The sequence below is a fragment of the Dendrobates tinctorius genome, unplaced genomic scaffold (genome assembly GCF_039654945.1).
Source record: "Dendrobates tinctorius isolate UK_male_01 unplaced genomic scaffold, ASM3965494v1 ptg000075l, whole genome shotgun sequence".
NCBI lineage: Eukaryota > Metazoa > Chordata > Amphibia > Anura > Dendrobatidae > Dendrobates > Dendrobates tinctorius.
In genome coordinates this window covers 26,857,421-26,876,674 of record NW_027361743.1, presented here as the reverse complement: position 1 = coordinate 26,876,674, position 19,254 = coordinate 26,857,421, and the positions used below count along the sequence as shown (strand labels likewise).

At 43.5% G+C, this 19,254-nt stretch overlaps 1 protein-coding gene across 4 annotated transcripts in view; it reads right to left on the bottom strand.

Annotated features, from left to right (window-relative positions):
• The window catches only part of NUP58 (nucleoporin 58), a 148,221-nt gene that overhangs the window by 110,136 nt on the left and 18,831 nt on the right, over positions 1-19,254 (bottom strand). For all 4 annotated transcript variants that reach the window (XM_073583116.1, XM_073583117.1, XM_073583118.1 and 1 more), the window contains exons 2-5: positions 8,555-8,688; positions 8,057-8,194; positions 3,754-3,888; positions 2,439-2,540 (exon numbers count right to left, since the gene is read on the bottom strand). In XM_073583116.1, coding sequence (XP_073439217.1) covers positions 2,439-2,540; positions 3,754-3,888; positions 8,057-8,194; positions 8,555-8,688 — 509 coding nt within the window. The remainder of the gene's footprint in view (positions 1-2,438; positions 2,541-3,753; positions 3,889-8,056; positions 8,195-8,554; positions 8,689-19,254) is intronic.

The following is a 19,254-nucleotide window of genomic DNA, read 5'->3' as shown; positions in this document are numbered from 1 at the left end:
GAGACGAGGCCCAGCCAGGAATGGGGGGTTCGATTTCACGTGGCGCAGTAGATGGCTCCTGGACAGCATCATGCTGAACGGGATTACTGAAGTCCAGGCAGAGGGGAATTTGCGATTGCAAGAGGAGCATCGAAAAACCGGACTAGGGTTCCCGTGGGGGCTAGCAGACGGCCACGTTCAGACTTAGAATTAGACATGGTGAAGGAAGAAAAGAAGAAAACCTGCGGAAATGCTGGAAGGTTGGGGGGACAGAAAGGCAGAGTAGGGCGTCAGTCTGCAGTTGCAGAACTACTCACGGTCCGGTGTCCCCAAAAGATGGCATCTGCTTTAGTCTCCGGCTGTTAGGCTGCAAAGATGGCGGCAGCCTGATGTGAGGAATCAAAAAACGCGGTCTCTGTGTAAGAAGAAAGGCGGAGCTAGCCGCCTGTACCAGAGGGAAGAACCGTCTCCTCCCCCTTCCCAGCCACAAGACTAGAGAGGCGGTGGGAGGGCTTAGGAACGGGCGGGAGCGCAGCCGGCCGATAATTGGCCGCGACGGGCGCGAAGGCCCAAACTGAAGCCGGGGACTAAATTTGAAACGGCGGCCGCCTGTCAGCACGGGGCGGCGCGGAAGAACTGCGGCGCAGCCGCGTCCACCCCTAAAGGAGACGCCGCCATAGCCCTGCTCCCAGACGCAACCCTCACAAGAATACCGGCGGTGGGGTGAAGAAGGCCCGCACCGCAGCCGGGGCCAAAAGGGATGCGGCGACCGTCGGAAGGCGCGAGCAGGCGAGAATCTGCGTCGCTACTTTGGCGCCGCTGCCAGGTCATTTTGTCGCTTCATGTTCCGGTGCTCCAATAAAGGTACCTTCTGTATCCCACGCTGTCTGCTCATCTTCTACGTATTCACGCCTTGTCCAACCGACAGGCTCTGGTGGGCGAGTGGGTGGGAGGCGGGGGGCAAGGACCATCCATTTTCGCTGGCACGTCACCTGTGCTGAGCTTGTGGTCCGCCCGGAGAACTAAGAGGATACGGGGTGGCAGTACACGCCGTACTCATAGCCTCTTTGTGGGAGTACAGTTGTGATTGTTCACACTGTATCCCTCCTGAAACCTGAAAAGGAACGACGCACATCGAGGTAGATATGGGTCTAATGAAAGACCCGTGTCCACCTCCTACTGACACTAAGCTAAACTGAGGAATTTCCTGCCGGTCGGTGGGGTGTACACTGCGGAGGAGGAGCTAACCTTTTTTGTGCATAGTGTCAGCCTCCTAGTGGCAGCAGCATACACCCATGGTCTCTGTCCCCCAATAAGGCGAACGAGAAAAACAGATATTTCTTATTGCCACAACTGTGCTGACTTCATACAGAATGAATGTAACACTATTGGTGAATGGGGTGAAACTCAAAACGCAAAAAAAAGTGGCAGAATTGACAAATTGTTTTCATTCTTCCCAATAAAGTAGTTTGTTCACAAGTTAAATGTACCCCAAAATGATGTCACTGAGAAATAAAACGACTCGTGTAAGATAAGGCTAAAAATATTACTGCTGAAAAAATAATGATGGCTCCTAGAACGATGCAAAAACTGGGTTAAACTTGGGCACAGGACATAATGGAGCTAATTTCTCAGAAGAACTCAACAGGAGATTTCCCTTAATCCCTTTATGACCAGGACATTTTCGGTGTTTGAGCGTTCCTTTTTTACTCCTCCTCTTCCAAGAGCCGTAGTTTCCTATTTTCTATCTGCTTTTGAATGACCCCATTCACTATACCATACAGTGAATTGAATGCAATGAAAAGTGGATAAAAAATCCAAATTCGGTGAATGAAATGTTAACCCCTCCACCCCCCTGTAAATTCTGCCTGTTTTTGAGATTTTGTTTTTACAGGACCGAGTGTACAGTAAATTAACATTGTTCATCACGTCCCGATGCACTTCCAGTCCCCTTCAAAATGGGTTTGGTAGCATCGCTTTGGGGTCATAAAGGGACAGTTTGACTCATCTTTTAAAGGGCTACACAATCATATAAATAATTTGGGGGGGTAAAGTTTCTGACAAGCTCCCATTAGGAGACTTGAACCAGTGGCGTCTGATCACTAGTGCTACACACCACTTTACCACAATATGACAGTATGTAGTGACACATCAGTACCCTGCGGTCACGTCTCATGGGAGAGTAGACATAGCAGTTCGTCTTATGTCAGGTAGTCGCATCTCAAACATCCATGGCATATCTACAGGAAATGACAAATGTCTGATAGATGTGGATCACACCAGTGGGATGCCGTAAGGTGCTGCTGTGAATAGTATGGTCGCCATCCATGCTTTACCCTCTCTATTCACTTCTATGAGAGTTTAGAAAATAAACATCTCACGGAAATTAAAACCTTTCTGAAAAGTCTCGTATCCATATTATATATTATTCGACCTGACAAGTTACAAGCGGTACTTACTTTTTTTGTCTGAAGAACCACTGAAGTCTATTCCCCCAAGTCCTTCATTAGTAGTCGTCTGAGCAGCAGGAGCAGCCAGGCCCAAAGTGTTCTGTCCCAGGCCTGCAATCAAAACACAAGAACCGTTCTTGAAAAGCTACAAAAATGTTAAACACAAGCACAAAAATCTGTTATTATCCAGTTCACGATTTCACATTGGACAGGGCTCCATGCTCTCCACCGAGGAGTAAGGGCAAGAAGCCCCAGCAAGTACCGTGCTGGCAGAGTCTACATATATGGCCAGTGAAGTCTGGTGAAGAGCAATGAGGGGCGCAGAAAGGGATCCTCAGCAGGTGGGGGAAGTACAAAATGTAGCACAGGTGAACACACATCAGTGACACAGAAGCTTTCCTATGAAGCTCACATATGAGTACACTTTACAAAAGCACTGGTCACAGCGATTACACATCCAAAGGACAAAGCAGAATGTAAAAAGACAAGCAACGGACAGTGCCAGATGGTCAATTCCTTGTTTTTTTGTTTCTGAAGAGGTAGAACCGATTCTGAGTTATCTAATTTCTATGGTCTGCTGCTACACGTCGTACAGTTCTGCTGATTGGTATTAAAGGGAAATTTTGATCTCGTACATTTATGGCATACCCACAGGAAGAGTCATGATTATGTTTTTTTTCTCTGTAGGTTCAAACTCCCAATGTAAAAAAATTCTTAGAAATCTTAGCTAGAAAACAGCATCATTATGTTTTCATCCATACATGTAGAGAAAAGTAGAACAGCTCTTCAGTCTCATGGGTATGCCATAGACTCACTGAAATATTCGAGACCCAGCAAAACCACCGTTTTTGTAATTCTTATTCATTACATGCAACATTTTGGGTCAAGAGCCCCTTCACCTGGCAGAGTGCATCAAGATGTCAGGAGAATCCTGTTGGGATGGCGCTAATGGTGGGTTCCCTAGTGTTATGGACCTCACAGTACGTAGGTCCATAACACAAGGGACACCACTATTCGTGCCTTCACAACAGGATCCTCCTGACCTCTTGACCCACCGTGCCAGGGGAAGGGGCTCTTGACCCGAAATGTTGCATGTAATGAATAAGAATTACAAAAACGGTGGTTTTGCTGGATCTGGAATATTTCAATAAATCTACTTTTCTCTACATCTCTGGATACTGGGATGAGAGGTGGGCAGCTAATCCAGAATGTGCACCTGTACCCATTTGTCACAAACGAGTACTGCTGCCTGATTGTGTACCACGTACGCTTTCATCCATGTCTGCCTCCAGCTTCACATTCATCCATGCAGAGTGACAATTACCTGAAGCCATGACACCGGCATTCTGAAATGGCGATGCAGTCAGCCCTGACAGGGTCCCAAGTGACAGCCCAGTAGTTGTTGCAGTAGTAGCAGCAGCAGGCGTGGATGTACCCAAATTCAAAGAAAAAACAGTGCCTAATAGAAACAAAAAAAACATCATGTCTGCTAGCGCAAAAAGTCTAAGAATTTACCAGGCTATTGGGACTATAGGCAAAGTTAATACTTAATATTCTGACCGGCTAATGAATTATACCGGGTTTACTTTTAGGAAAAACAAAGCATAAAATCCATATTAAACGTGGGGAAAAAAAAAAACACTACTTATTACTGAACTACTGATCTGATCAATTGCGGCCAAGATTTCCGGTGTGAATTTCAGCTACGCCAACTAAATTAAAGGCATTTTCTCATATAATTAGGTGACAACATTGCTGGGATATGTCACCAATCAGCGAGTGACTGAAAATCCCACCAAGGGAATCTTCCTTAGAATGGACACTCCTTCACTGGGCATTTGAAAAACAAATATTAAAAGATGTGGATCAATATTCAACTGGAGTCTGCCTCAAAATCCTGTTCCTTTTATAGGGTGATCCCAACACCTTAAAGTTAACACAGGATGGGCGATAGCTTTCTGATCAGTGAGGGTCCACAGATCTGGAGAAGAGACTCTCAGATGGCAGTCCCATAATTAATGAATAAGTGTTAGTGCATGTCTGCCGGGACATTTAAGAGTCCTGTACTAGAGATTTCTGGGGGGTTCCCAATGGTCGCACCACTTAAACAGGTTATATGCAACACTGGATGACGGATAATAACGTTCAAGACCACGTTCATATTACCAATGAAAACTGCCCCAGAAAATACATTTCATCAGTTGCAATATTTTTACACACATATACAGTACAGACACCTTCTCATTCAAAGAGTTTTCTTTATTTTCATGACTATGAAAATTGTAGCTTCACTCTGAAGGCATCAAAACTATGAATTAACACCTGTGGAATTATATAATTAACAAAAAAAATGTGAAACAACTGAAAATATATCTTATATTCTAGGTTCTTCAAAGTAGCCACCTTTTGCTTTGATTACCGCTTTGCACACTCTTGGCAATCTCTTGATGAGCTTCACGAGGTAGTCATCGGAAATGGTCTTCCAACAGTCTTGAAGGAGTTCCCAGAGATGCTTAGCACTTTTTGGCCCTTTTGCCTTCTCTCTGCCGTCCAGCTCACCCCAAACCATCTCGATTGGGTTCAGGTCTGGTGACTTTGGAGGCCAGGTAATCTGGCGTAGCACCCCATCACTCTCCTTCTTGGTCAAATAGCCCTTACACAGCCTGGAGGTGTGTTTGGGGTCATTGTCCTGTTGAAAAATAAATGATGGTCCAACTAGATGCAAACCGGATGGAATAGCATGCCGCTGCAAGATGCTGTGGTAGCCATGCTGGTTCAGTATGCCTTCAATTTTGAATAAATCCCCAACAGTGTCACCAGCAAAGCACCCCCCACACCATCACACCTCCTCCTTCATGTAGAGTCCATCCGTTCACCTTTTCTGCGTCGCACAAAGGCATGGTGGTTGGAACCAAAGATCTCAAATTTGGACTCCTCAGACCAAAGCACAGATTTCCACTGGTCTAATGTCATTCCTTGTGTTCTTTAGCCCAAACAAGTCTCTTCTGCTTGTTGCCTGTCCTTAGCAGTGGTTTCCTAGCAGCTATTTTACCATGAAGGCCTGCTGCACAAAGTCTCCTCTTAACAGTTGTTGTAGAGATGTGTCTGCTGCTAGAACTCTGTGTGGCATTGACCTGGTCTCTAATCTGAACTGCTGTTAACCTGCGATTTCTGAGGCTGGTGACTCGGATGAACTTATCCTCCGCAGCAGAGGTGACTCTTGGTCTTCCTTTCCTGGGGCGGTCCTCATGTGAGCCAGTTTCTTTGTAGCGCTTGATGGTTTTTGCCACTGAACTTGGGGACACTTTCAAAGTTTTCCCAATTTTTCGGACTGACTGACCTTCATTTCTTAAAGTAATGATGGCCACTCGTTTTTCTTTACTTAGCTGCTTTTTTCTTGCCATAATACAAATTCTAACTGTCTATTCAGTAGGACTATCAGCTGTGTATCCACCAGACTTCTGCACAACACAACTTATGGTTCCAACCCCATTTATAAGGCAAGAAATCCCACTTATTAAACCTGACAGGGCACACCTGTGAAGTGAAAACCATTTCCGGTGACTACCTCTTGAAGCTCATCAAGAGAAAGCCAAGAGTGTGCAAAGCAGAAATCAAAGCAAAAGGTGGCTACTTTGAAGAACCTAGAATATAAGACATATTTTCATTTGTTTCACATTTTTTTAATTATATAATTCCACGTGTGTTAATTCATAGTTTTGATGCCTTCAGAGTGAATCTACAATTTTCATAGTCATGAAAATAAAGAAAACTTTTTGAATGAGGTGTGTCCAAACTTTTGGTCTGTACTGTAGGTACAGAGCTGTCAGTGCGTGAAGCAGGTCAGGGAGATGCAACGGGGGAAAAGGACAGGCCTCATGGACTAGTCATCGTGAGTGGACGGTCCCTCGCTGGCTCTCCAAAGTAGGTCTTCTCTGAAGCTCAGCAGCGTTTCAAAGTATAACAAACATGGCTACAATAATGCAGCCAGGCTCTCAATTATAGTGAACATGGTCCAAGCAGCACAAATCTACTGTCAGTTTCCGTGACAGAATGACAGAATGACCAAGTCGGTATTTACCCCTGAGGATGGCCAAATATATAAGTGCACCTTCCCACCCATTTGTTTTCACTGTATCTTTGCCCCCTTTTCTTTGATAGAAAGCTCCAGCTTTAAAAAGCAAGATAAGGGGAGAGATCAATGGAAAACAAGCATGTGGGAAGGTGCACTGAAATGTCTGGCCATGACAAGGTTGCACCTATCACCTTCGCTTGGTTTGAACAGTCATTCTGGGCTGACAAACCCTGTTTAAGTTACAATTAGCGATGAGCGAACATGCTCGGATAATGTGTTATCCGAGTGTCTTAGGCGTGCTCGAATAATATTTTCGATTCAATGGGCTGCATGTTTTGCAGCTGTTAAACACCCGCAACACATGCGGGGATTGGGTAACAAATAGGCTATCCCACGCATGTGTTGCAGCTGTCTAACAGCCAGGAATCATGCAGCTGTGGGGACTCAAACATACTATTTGAGCATGCCGAAGATACTCGGATAACACTTTATCTGAGCACGTTCGCTCATCACTAGTTACAATCTCTACTCTAGTCTTCCTGGTCCTTCAAACCACACATCCAAACTCTTTCGACCTCCTGTCACTTGCAATCAAAAACATTTCCAGAACCAATCCTTTCCTGAACCCTGAAACTACTAAAATGTTAGTGCATGCCCTCATCTTCTCCTGCCTCAACTACTGCAATATCCTCCTCTGTGACCTCCCTGCTAACACTCTTGCACCTCTCCAATCCATCCCTAACTCTGCTGCGCAACTAATCCATCTCTACTCACGCTACTCCTCTGCAATTCCCTTCACAGGCTCTTAATTCCCCAACGTATCCAGTCCAAATTACTAACCTGACTGCAAAACCATCCATAACCTGTCTCCTCCGTATATCTCCTGATATCGTCCAACATGTAATCTTTGGTCCTCCCAGGACCTCCTTCTGTTCTTCAGACTTGCGTTCCTCACCCAATTGCCTCCAAGACTTCTCCCGAGTATCCCCCATCCTCTGGAATTCTGTGTCCCAATACATCTGATCATCAACTACATTCGGAACGTTCAAACAAAATTTGAACCCCATCTCTTGAAAAAACGTATAGCTTGCAATGACCCCGTTGCCACCTCACCACCACTGGAGCTGCCACGTCACTCCCAACCTAACATCTTCTTCATCATCCTGTAGAACGTAGGCCCACAAGTGCAGGACACTCTCCCCTCTGTACTAGTCTGTCATTGTTAGTTTGTTCACTGTAATCCATATTTTGTATGTAATCCCTTCTAATGTATAGCACCATATGGTGCTCTAAAAATAAATATTCTCATCTCTAATGCAATAGGCACAATTCACAGGCATCGTGCTCAGTTACTTATCAACTGCACATTCAGGTGATATAGAAGGACCAACAAGGTAACAATCAAAGTTTTGAGGGAATGTGTAATGAGGGGAGGAACAGGAAACAGAGCAGGTCTTCTTTATTATCTGCCTGCTAGAATTTATGTGGTCATTATAGGGGACTTAACACCACAGCAAAATTCAAGCTCAAGTAACTACAAAAGCCTCCTTACCTGTTGCTGGGGTTGCGGAGAGGGAAAACCCAGTGGTTGAGGTAGTTGCAGCAGGCAGAGAGAATGGTGTTGCTGATCCTGCAGGTTTACCAAAATTTAAGCTAAAGCCAGTGGTCGATGCAGAGGTGGTTGCTGGAACTGGAATTAGAAGATCAAAGAATAAAGGATATGCTACAAAAGGTATACCATAAAATGGAAGATTATAGCAACTAAGGGGGTCCTGCCAATGGACAGATGCCTGGTCAGTCAGAGGACCAAAGCTGGGGCTTGTCTTTAGCATAGGATTGCACGGAGGAGGGCGTCATATGAGGTTGTCCATGCTGCTGTTGTCTGACAACCACTCTGCCCCACAGTAAGGTTTTTTTATTGCTTTTTCAAAGGCAAGATATTGCCAAATTTTGTGTTTTAAAAAACTAAACATGGTCTGCAAACCCTAGTCACCAATCCGTCTGTAAAGTTGCCAATAATGATCATCAGAAGACCATAAAATTCTGGCACCTGTATTTGTCAATCCCAATGTGAATCCGGTGGTGGGTTTTGCTCCGAAGAGAGTTCCAGATAATCCGGTTGTAGATTGTGCGGTTGTTGTAGGAGCTGCAGAGGCCCCGAAACCAAAGGATGTGCCTGTGTTACTGCAAGAAATAATAGGATTAGAAGACTGAAGCGATGATACAAGGAAAGATAACAATACAATGGAAGCCAAGTGATTTATATCCCACTGGACTGCGGTAATATATTATTCAATGGATTTCCTTTTGGAGACCTCCCTGGTTCATGTGTCCTATTACAGCATAGGGACATAATAGAGGAGGGTCTGCTTGGTTCTATCCAATATGAGCCAGAACGGAAAGGCACTGTGAACAAGCGGCACCCCATATTAGTAAAGAGGGCCAAAGTGGACTTTTTCTTTAAATCTGCTCTATAGTCTCAGAGATGTAGGCCTTTATTTGTAGCGGCAATTTGTATGTTCTTTACCGATGGGGCGTGGCTCAAAGGATCCTCTGGGGCGTGTCTAGGTTGTTCTGCATAATTACTACATGAGCCACACCCCTTGAAAAAGCCCATAAAAATTATCACTAAATAAAAAGGTCCATATTTCTGGAACTGTATAATGGTTTTTAATCCTTTAACCCCCAAGCCTGCTTTCAACTTCATGACCAGGCCAATTTTATCAATTCTGATCAGTGTTGCTTTATGTGATAATAACTCTGGAACGCTGTAACAGATCTCACCGATTCGGAGATTGCACTTTATGTTAATGGTAAATTTAGGTCAATATGATTTGCATTTATTTATGAAAACATTGAAAATTTGACAAAATAATTAGAACATTTTGACATTTTCAAACTTTTAATTTTTATGCCCTTAAACCACATACTGACACCAGAGTAAAAAAAATAGTTAATAAATTACATGTCTACTTCACATTTGTATCATTTTAATACTTTTTTTTTGTTAGGAGGTTGGAAGGGTTAAAAGTTTATCAGCAATTTCGCATTTTTCTAACAAACTTTACAAATTTTTTTTTTTTTTTTTTTTTAAAGAGCACATCACATTTGAAGTGACTAAGTGCCATTTTAAAAACGGAACCCCCTCAAAGTGCTCAAAACCACATTCAAGAAGTTTATTAACCTTTTATGGGCTTCACTGGAACTAAAGCAATGTGGAAGGAAAAAAAAATAAAATTTTACCTTTTCCCCCACAAAAATATTTGCTCCAAATTTTGCATTTTCATAAGGGTAACAGGAGAAAATGGACCAAGCAATCTGTTGTGCACCCCTCAAGGTGCTCTAACCCACATTCAAGACATTTATTAACCCTTCACATGCGTCATGAGAACTAAAGCAATGTGGAATAAAAAAATTAACACTTTAGTTTTTTCACAAAAAATTTACCTTAGACCCAAACTTTTTCATTTTTACAAGGGTAACAAGAGAAAATGGACCATAAAATTTGTTGAGCAATTTCTTCTGAGTACACCAATACCCCATATGTGGGTGGGAAACCCCTGTTTGGGCGCATGGCAGGGCTCAAAAGGGACGGGGCACAGTTTGACTTTTTGAACTCAAATTTGGGTGGAATCAATGGCGGGCGCCATGTCGTGTTTGGGAACCCCCTGATGTACCTAAACAGTGGAAACCTCCCAATTCTAACTCCAACCCGAACACACCCCTAACCCTAATCCCATCCCCAACACCACAACCCTAACCCCAACCCTAAGGGAAACTACTACTTTTTTTTTTTTGATCACTGTCATACGGCTGGCAGATCTCAGCGGGCGCACTGTGCATGCCATTTTCTTCCCAGAAGAAGATGCCAAGGACCAGGGGGGATGGGGGACCCCATTTCCTTCTCCTCTGGTATGCTAGATCATATCAGGAGAGAGAGAAATAAATGGGAAACCGGACTTTTTTTTTGCGATTGCCATTATTCGGTGAACAACAGCGACTGCAACATAGGGGACAGTAAAAGCAGAACAGAATCATGTTCTCCAAGGTCTCAGTTACCCCCGGTAGCCGAGAACCCGGAGATTTTCCGACGCCGGGGGGCACGATATCGTGATTTCTCAGCTCCGAAAAAAGCGGCACTGAGGAATCTGACGAATAAGTACCCTTAGCTGCCGCCGTTAGACCTAACAGTGGCCGTTAAGGGGTTAAGTACTCTCATGGCCACAGAAATGCCAAACGTGGGGACGCTAAATGTGGTTTAGGCACACTGTGGGGCTAAGAAGGGAGGGGGACACTTAGATTTGAGAACACAGAATGGGGGGGGGGGGATTTCGCTTCTCCAGAGCCTTTGTGCTACCAGTAATGTGGAGGCCCCATATTTCCATTGAGAAGTGACAGACCAAGTGGGGACTTGCTTTTTTTTTTAGTATCATTTTACACAACATTTTGGATCACATTTATCCTGTGTTCTACGCGAATCGCTTACTTTGTCAGGGTTCCCCAACTCCAGTCCTCAAGGCCCACCAACAGATCATGTTTTCAGGATTTCCTTAGTATTGCTCAGGTGATAGTTGTTTCACCTGTGCAATACAAAGTAAATACTGAAAACATGATCTGTTGGTGGGCCTTGAGGACTGGAGTTGGGGAACCCTAATCTAAATCTCCAAATGACGTGACTCGGATATAAACACCCAAGGGAGCCGTTCACTATAATGAAGCAGCAGAGTTACTCTGGACTCTTTCTGGCCTCTATTCAGCCATCTCCTTTTCAGAACTGCACAAAAATGTGGTGGACCACGCTTTTATGCACACCAAAAAATACAGACATCGCTGGATCACAGGCCAGATAGCGTCTACAGTGCCTCAATCTGCCTCATTATAGGGAAACTACCACCAGGCGTTATGTCTAAATGACGCATTTGAGAAATTTATATGAAAACCCAGGTATAAGTGCTCAGCGTAGAGCGCAGGATAAATGTGAGCTGAGCCTTACTGCTATCTTTGGAAGGCGGAATGAACAAATCAACACCAGGTGAAGAATTGGTTTTATTTTTTACATCGTTCCACATATGGTACACCATATATACTCGTGCTGAAAAACTTGGCCTATACACATTTTTTGTGCTGAAAATGCCCTCCTCGACTTATACACGAGTCAACTGTCGCAGAAAGATGGCGGGGGAGGGGGAGTGGCAGAGCAGCAGGTCACAGAGGCAGGAGTCGACGGCTGTGGCTAAAGCCTGTGCCGCTGCTGTAATAGCGCACAGTGACATCCGCAGCTGCCGGCTTCCAGCACACATCCTACTCGCGTTCCTGCGCTCCCTTGCTGACACCATCTTGTTTGTTCTGGCGCCAGTAGCTCTTCCTGCCGACCTATCACGTGGTCCCGCATATTAAGGTCATGAATATGCACGCCTCTCCACTCCCATAGGTGTGGAGTGCATATTCATTACCTTAATGAGCGGGGCCACATGATCGCCCGGCAGGAATAGCTGCAGGCACCAGAACGAGATGCATCCAGGGGGGCGCAGGAAGGCGAGTAGGATGTTTTTGTTTTGTTTTTAAACAGGAGTAATGTATACCAGGACAGCGACAGGGGGAGCCATGCATACCAGGACAGCGACGGGGGGAGCCAATCATACCAGGACAGCGACGGGGGGAGCCATGCATACCAGGACAGCGACGGGGGGAGCCATACACAACAAAAACTATTTTATAGAGAAAAGAATCGTTATTTGAATTTGCATTACTTTATTCTGAGAGCAACAACTTTTTTTACTTCACTGCTGACGAAGCTGTATGGGGGGCTTGTCTTTTGCGGGACAAGACAAGGACATTTTTTTTAATTTATTTTTATTTATTTTTTAAACTGTTTTACTTATTCCCTCACGGGACTTTAGTTTTATCGCTCTGATTGTTGGTATAATGCATTATTACCTGTAAGTGTTACACTGACTTAAGTCAGTGTGTGACAGTGACTGACTGTTTTGAACAGCTGACATGTGCCCGCAATAGCCGAGGGAAGAATCATGATCCACCCGCGGCTATTAACTAGTTAAATGCTGATGTCAAACTCTAACAACGGCATTTAACAAGCGCTCCCAGCCATCAGGCCGAAAATGCGCTCACCGATGTCCCGGATCACGTGATCGGGGGTCATCAGTCTCCTTGAGACCTCTATGGTTGTTTATGCCGGATTGCTATGAGCGCCACCCTGTGGTCGGCGCTAGTAGCAATGCAGTAAATCTGCTATATAGCAGCGATCTGAGCAGGCGATCCGAGTTGTGGCAGCTTCAAGCCTCCCATGGAGGCTATTGAGGCATGCCAAAAGTTTTAAAAAAATTAAATAAATAAAAAAAAGAAAAGTTTTTTTAAAAACATGAAAAAAAAAAAAAAAAAAAAATTCAAATCACCCTCCATTCGCCCTATTCAAAATAAGAAAAAAAAAAATTCACACGTATTAGGTATCGCCGCATGGAATCACCCGATCAATAAAAAAAACAAAAAAAAAGGATTAACCTGATCACTAAACGGCGTAGCGAGAAAAGAAGTCAAAATGCCAGAATTACGTTTCTTTTATCGCCATGACATTGCATTAAAATGCAATAACGGGAGATGAAAAGATTGTATCTGCACAAAAATGGTATCATTAAAAACGTCAGCTCGGTGCGCAAAAAAATAAGCCCTCACCCAACCCCAGATCATGAAAAATGGAGACGCTACGGGTCTCGGAAAATGGCGCAAATTTTTTTTTTTGTTTAAGCAAACTTGGGAATTTTTTTCACCACTTGGATAAAAGAGAACCTAAACATGTTTGGTGTCTATGAACTCGTAATGACCTGGAAAATCATAATGGCAGGTCAGTTTTAGCAACTAGTGAACCTAGCAAAAAAGCCTAGCAAAAAACAAGTGTGGTATTGCACTTTTTTTTTGCAATTTCACCGCACTTGGAATTGTTTTCCCGTTTTCAAGTACACGACATGGTAAAACCAATGGTGTTGTTTAAAAGTACAACTTGCCCCGCAAATTCCTATTAAGAGAAAAGAAGAATCCAGGATATCTATAAACAGAAAGATAGTGAGGAAACACTTAGCTAACCTAAATGAATTCAAGTCTCCAGGTCCAGATGAATTACACCCCAGAGTACTGAAGGAAACAGCAGAAGAAATTTTTGAACCCCTCTCTATAATCTTTGAAAATTCTTGGAGAACAGGAGAAGTCCCAGAAGACTGGAGAAGAGCAAATGTTGTTCCGATCTTCAAAAAGGGGAAGAAGGTGGGCCCAGGCAACTATAGGCCGGTGAGTCTGACTTCTATACCAGGAAAGATCTTTGAACAAATTATTGAACATGTATGTCAGTACCTGGATAAGAATGAAGTGATTAAACAGAGTCAGCATGGGTTTGTAACTAATAAGTCATGTCAGATTATCTTAATTTCCTTCTATGATGGAATCACTGATTGGGTGGATCAAGGAAATGCTGTAGATATAGTATATCTTGACTTCAGCAAAGCATTTGACAAAGTATCTCATACAATCCTTATTGAAAAAATGACTAAGTATGGAATGGACAAGGAAACTGTTAGGTGGATTCATAACTGGCTTAGTGATCGGACCCAAAGAGTGGTCGTAAATGGCTGCACATCCAGTTGGAAGAATGTCTCAACTGGGGTACCACAGGGCTCTGTCCTGGGCCCTGTATTGTTCAACATCTTTATCAACGATTTAGATGAAGGAATTGAGGGTAAACTGATTAAATTTGCTGATGACACAAAGCTAGGAGGGATAGCTAATACTAGAGAAGAGAGAGAGAGGATTCAAAAAGATATAAATAAACTGGAGAAGTGGGCAGCAACTAACAGAATGGTTTTTAACAGGGAAAAATGCAAAGTACTACATCTGGGCAATAAAAATGAAAAAAGCATATACAGAATGGGAGGAATAGGCCTAAGCAACAGCACATGTGAAAAAGACTTGGGTATACAAATAGATCACAGACTGAATATGAGTCAACAGTGTGATGCAGCAGCAAAAAAGGCAAATGCAATTCCAGGATGTATTAACAGAAGCATACAGTCTAGATCACGTGAAGTCATTATTTCCCTCTACTCCTCTTTGGTCAGACCTCATCTGGAATATTGTGTCCAGTTTTGGGCACCACATTTTAAAAAAGACATCAACAAACTGGAGCAAGTTCAGAAAAGAGCAACCAGAATGGTGACCGGTCTGCAAACCCTGTCTTATGAGGAAAGGTTGCAGGATTTGGGATTGTTTAGTTTGCAAAAGAGAAGACTGAGAGGAGACTTAATAGCTGTCTACAAATATCTAAAGAGCTGTCACATTGTAGAAGGATCAACTTTATTCTCATTTGCACAAGGAAAGACTAGAAGCAATGGGATGAAACTGAATGGGAGGAGACACAGATTAGATATTAGAAAAAACTTTTTGATAGTTAGAGTGATCAATGAGTGGAACAAGGTGCCACGAGAAGTGGTGAGTTCTCCGTCAATGGAAGTCTTCAAATAGAGGCTGGACAGACATCTGACTGGGATGATTTAGCGAATCCTGCTTTGAGCAGGGGGTTGGACCAGATGGCCCAGGAGGTCCCTTCCAACTCTACGATTCTATGAAAAAAATAAGCCCTCACATGGCCATATAGAAGGAAAAATAAAAAAGTTATGGCTGTGGAAAGAAGGGGAGTGAAAAACGAAAAAGCTCTGGTCATTAAGGGGTTAATCCAGATAGTCATACCACACAAAAACATTAAAAATAACATTTCCCTCATGCCTGCTTTACATCAGCCCCATTTGTAAAATGTTATTTTACTTTGTTAGCATTTTAGGAGGTTTAAAAATGTAGCAGTAATTTTTCATTTTTGCAAGGAAATTTACAAAATTAAATTTTTTTTTAACATAACAGGAAAGAAAAAAAGTGTATTTTTACCCCCTAAATGTCGCTGACTTCTGAACAGGCCGCTGTAGTCGGGAGACTCTAAGGCCGCTATTTGGTGGTGAATTGTCATGGCAAATATCAGGAACACACAATCATGATCTCAGGGTGTCGATGGGGATAAAGCAGAAGCCCCCATACTCTGTTACCCATTTATATGATGTAGTCACTACTGACAGCAGCATCTAAGGTGTTAAACAGGTATGGACGGTGCCAGCACTGATCGTGGCTGATGCAGCAAGATGTCAGCTATAGTGGACAGCCGACAGCTGCTGGACTGTCACCTGTATGGGGATGCTATTCTCTTACATCTCAGGCCAGTAAAAAGACGTATTGGCGGTCATTAAGGGGTAAGAGACTTATGAAAGCGGCGACACCAATTAGGTTTAGTTTTACAAAGGAAAAAGGGAGCGATTTGAACTTATATTTTCTTTATTTTTTAAACTTTTTTCTTTATTTTTATATGGTGAAAATCTTGGTGTCCTTCAGAGCTCAGCCTATGACGGACCAATAGGACAACGACAGGGGTCTCCAGTAGCCCCTCGGCTGCCGCAGTAACCCATCGTGGGGGTTGGTAGGAGCCAGTGTGCACTAGCTTGCGTTCCATATAAATGCTGCTGGAAGATTGACAGCGGGATTTAGATGGATAACAGCCACGGCCAGAAAATGGCGCCAGCTGCAGTTGTTGGACGCAGATACCGGCTATGTAATGAAGCAGGTATCTGCCATGAGTGGAGGGAGAACCCTTCCACACCCGAGGACCCCTTCCCAGGGGGTGAATATTACATCCTTTTGCAGGCAGGGGTTATTAAAATTGTCATAGAGAGGTCACAAGACTAAGGTGTCAGCACATTATTACATATGGCAGTCGCAGTACGGCGGAATAGGTGCTTGTCCCTCAAAAATAATACCGTTCTTGCAGAGATCTAATGTGCCCGTCATGAGAAATCTCACATAGAATCAAAATGCAAGTCAGGCTGAACGTGCACTGGGGGCGCGTCGGTGCACTTGTACAGCTTTTCCATTTGCCCTAGGTGCAGTGACTCGCCCCAGTGCACTTCCAGTCTGATTTGCATATGACTTCTTTTATAGATCTCTCATGATTGGCACATTGGATCTCTACACATAAGGCATCATAGTAATTGGGGGACAAGTGCCTATACAGCAGTACCACTCCGTATGTGAACACATGCTGACAGGTTCCCTTTGAGAGACCGTACTTTTACCTTGTCTCTTCAAGATCATCGTTATTTCTATGGTTGGAGCTGCACTTCTGACGCAATTTCGACAAATTGATCATTTTCAGATGGTGTCTTATTTATGCACTGGGAATTGTGATCAATGACCGTGCACCATAGACAACGACTACACGATAACACCTGTGACATCACAATGTGAATTGTGGCATAAAAGATAGAACTCCCCCTTCTACAGTATAGTTGATTATTGGCCTGCAAAAAACAAAAAAAAAAACAAAAACCAAGCCCCTTCAGCTCAGTTCACACCAGCAGCATGAATTCAGCCATTGTGTTCTGCACTAGGATGGACGGATGATACAGATCGGTCACATGACGAAGACCATTGACTTATAATAGGGCCCAGGCTTAATCTACAATGGAGCCTTCAGTACAGATGTGAATCTTGCTTTATACGGCTCTGTCTATAGAAAAAAAGTGTAGTTATGGCTCATATAATGTTGACCCAAAAAAAAAAAAAAAAAACTATAAAAATGGAAATACTGTAATGTTTTAGTCACACAGAAAAGCACGTCACTCCAAAAATTACTATATTATTTAGACTATAAGGCTATGTTCACACGTTGCGTTTTTTTATTCTGCAGAAAAACCTGCTCTCTTGGCATCAAGAAACTTACTGCAAAAAAAAGAAGGTTTTGCTTGTTTTTTGTTGCGTTTTTGTCGCGCTACGTCTGTTTCTTGTGCATGCTGATAAAGTTTAGTGCAAAAAAAAAAAAAAAAGAAGTCTTAGGCTGTGTGCACACGCTGCGGATTAGGTGCGGATTCATCCGCGCGGATTTTGTAAAATCCGCAGGTGAAACCGCAGGTCAAAATACCTGCGGTTTTACCTGCGGATTGCTCTGCGGTTTTGCCCTGCGGTTTTTCATCTCCTCAATGGAGGAGATGGCAAACCGCAGGGGAATCCGCAGAAAGAATTCCATGTCAATTCTTTCTGCGGATTGAAAACCGCAGATAATCCGCGCGGAAAATTCCGCACCGTCTGCACTGCGGTTTTTGATTCCCATAGGGAATCATTGTACTGTACACCGCAGAAGAAACTGCTGCGGGTCCGCAGCGGCCAAAACCGCTGCGGAACCGCAGCAAAATCCGCAGCGTGTGCACACAGCCTTATGCTACTTCATCAGGTTTTGGCACCAAAAACGAAGCAAAACCTGCATTTTTCAGCGTTTTGTGCACCAGCAATGGGTGAAAAACACAGAAAGAAGTAACGTGCACCATTCTACAAAACCCAAGGTTTTGCACAGAATGCTGAGGATATAAAAACAAGCTGTGCGCAGGAGATTTCTGAAATCTCAGACTTTGCTGGTACTGTGAAGCGCAGCTAAAATTTGCATTAAACGCTGAAAAAAAACCACACGCCCCAAAATGCATATATGTGAACATACCCTAAGATGCACTTTTTAGCAAAGGGGGGGGGGGGGGGGAGAAATCTTGTTAGGGCCATGTTCACACAAGCAGGCAAGACCTGCTCTCTTGGCAGTAAAGAAGCTACGTACAAAAAGCAGGTTTTGCTGTTTGGTTTTTTTTTTTGCTGGGTTTTTGCTGTCTCCTGTGCATGCTGATGAAGTTTAGTTCCCCCAAAAAATCATGATGCAACTTCCTTAAGGTTCTTGCACCAGAAGCGCAGCAAAACCTGATACCTGTGTTTTTGTACCTACCCAATACTTTCTATGGGTGAAAAAAAAGCTTCAAAAATTATGAAAGAAGTGACATGCTGCAGTTTGCAAAAAGGCAGACGTTTTCCAAATCAGTCAAGAAATAAGAAAAAAAAAAAAAAACTGTGCATGATTTATGAAGTCTCAGACTTTGCTGGTGCTATAAGACGCAGTTTAAAATTTGCATTAAAAAAACGCAGCAAGGAAAAAAAAAAAATAGAAGAAAACGCAATGTGTCAAAACAGCCTAAAAAGTGTGATATAGGAGTCCTTCCTGATCACAGAGAACTGTCCTCTCCTCCTGCCCAACGCTGATCTATCTGATGGGCACAATGCAGGAGGGAAAGCCTCTGGGAACATCACGTTCTGACCAGATGAAGGAACCATCAAGTCTGGTGATCAGTCACAAGCCTGGAAGAAACTTCAAAAATAATATATAGTATTTTACATTTTAAAAATTACAAGACGGGAGATGGGCCAATGCAAAAGTTTGGACACCCGAGGTCAAAGTTATCTGACCACACAAATTTCCATGGTTTCAGACCTTAATTCACCTGTTAGGGTTATGGCTTGTTCACTATCGTCATAATAATAAGAGGTACAGAGAGGTACTCCAAAATCCAGTGGGTGCTCAGTTAGGGTCCAACCCCGTAATATACGTACAAAGGAATCTGGCACTGCAAAAACCATCAAGAAAACCCCACACTGTGCATATAAATGTCGCAGAGTGGCCCAAGTGTCAGGAGTGGCAATTGGTACAAAGCACATTTGAGGCAAATCCAAACCTCACTCAGAAGATTTAGCAGACTCTGGAGTTGTGGTACATTATACTACTGTTCACAGACACCTGCACAAATATGGACTTCATGGAAGAGTCATCAAAAGAACACC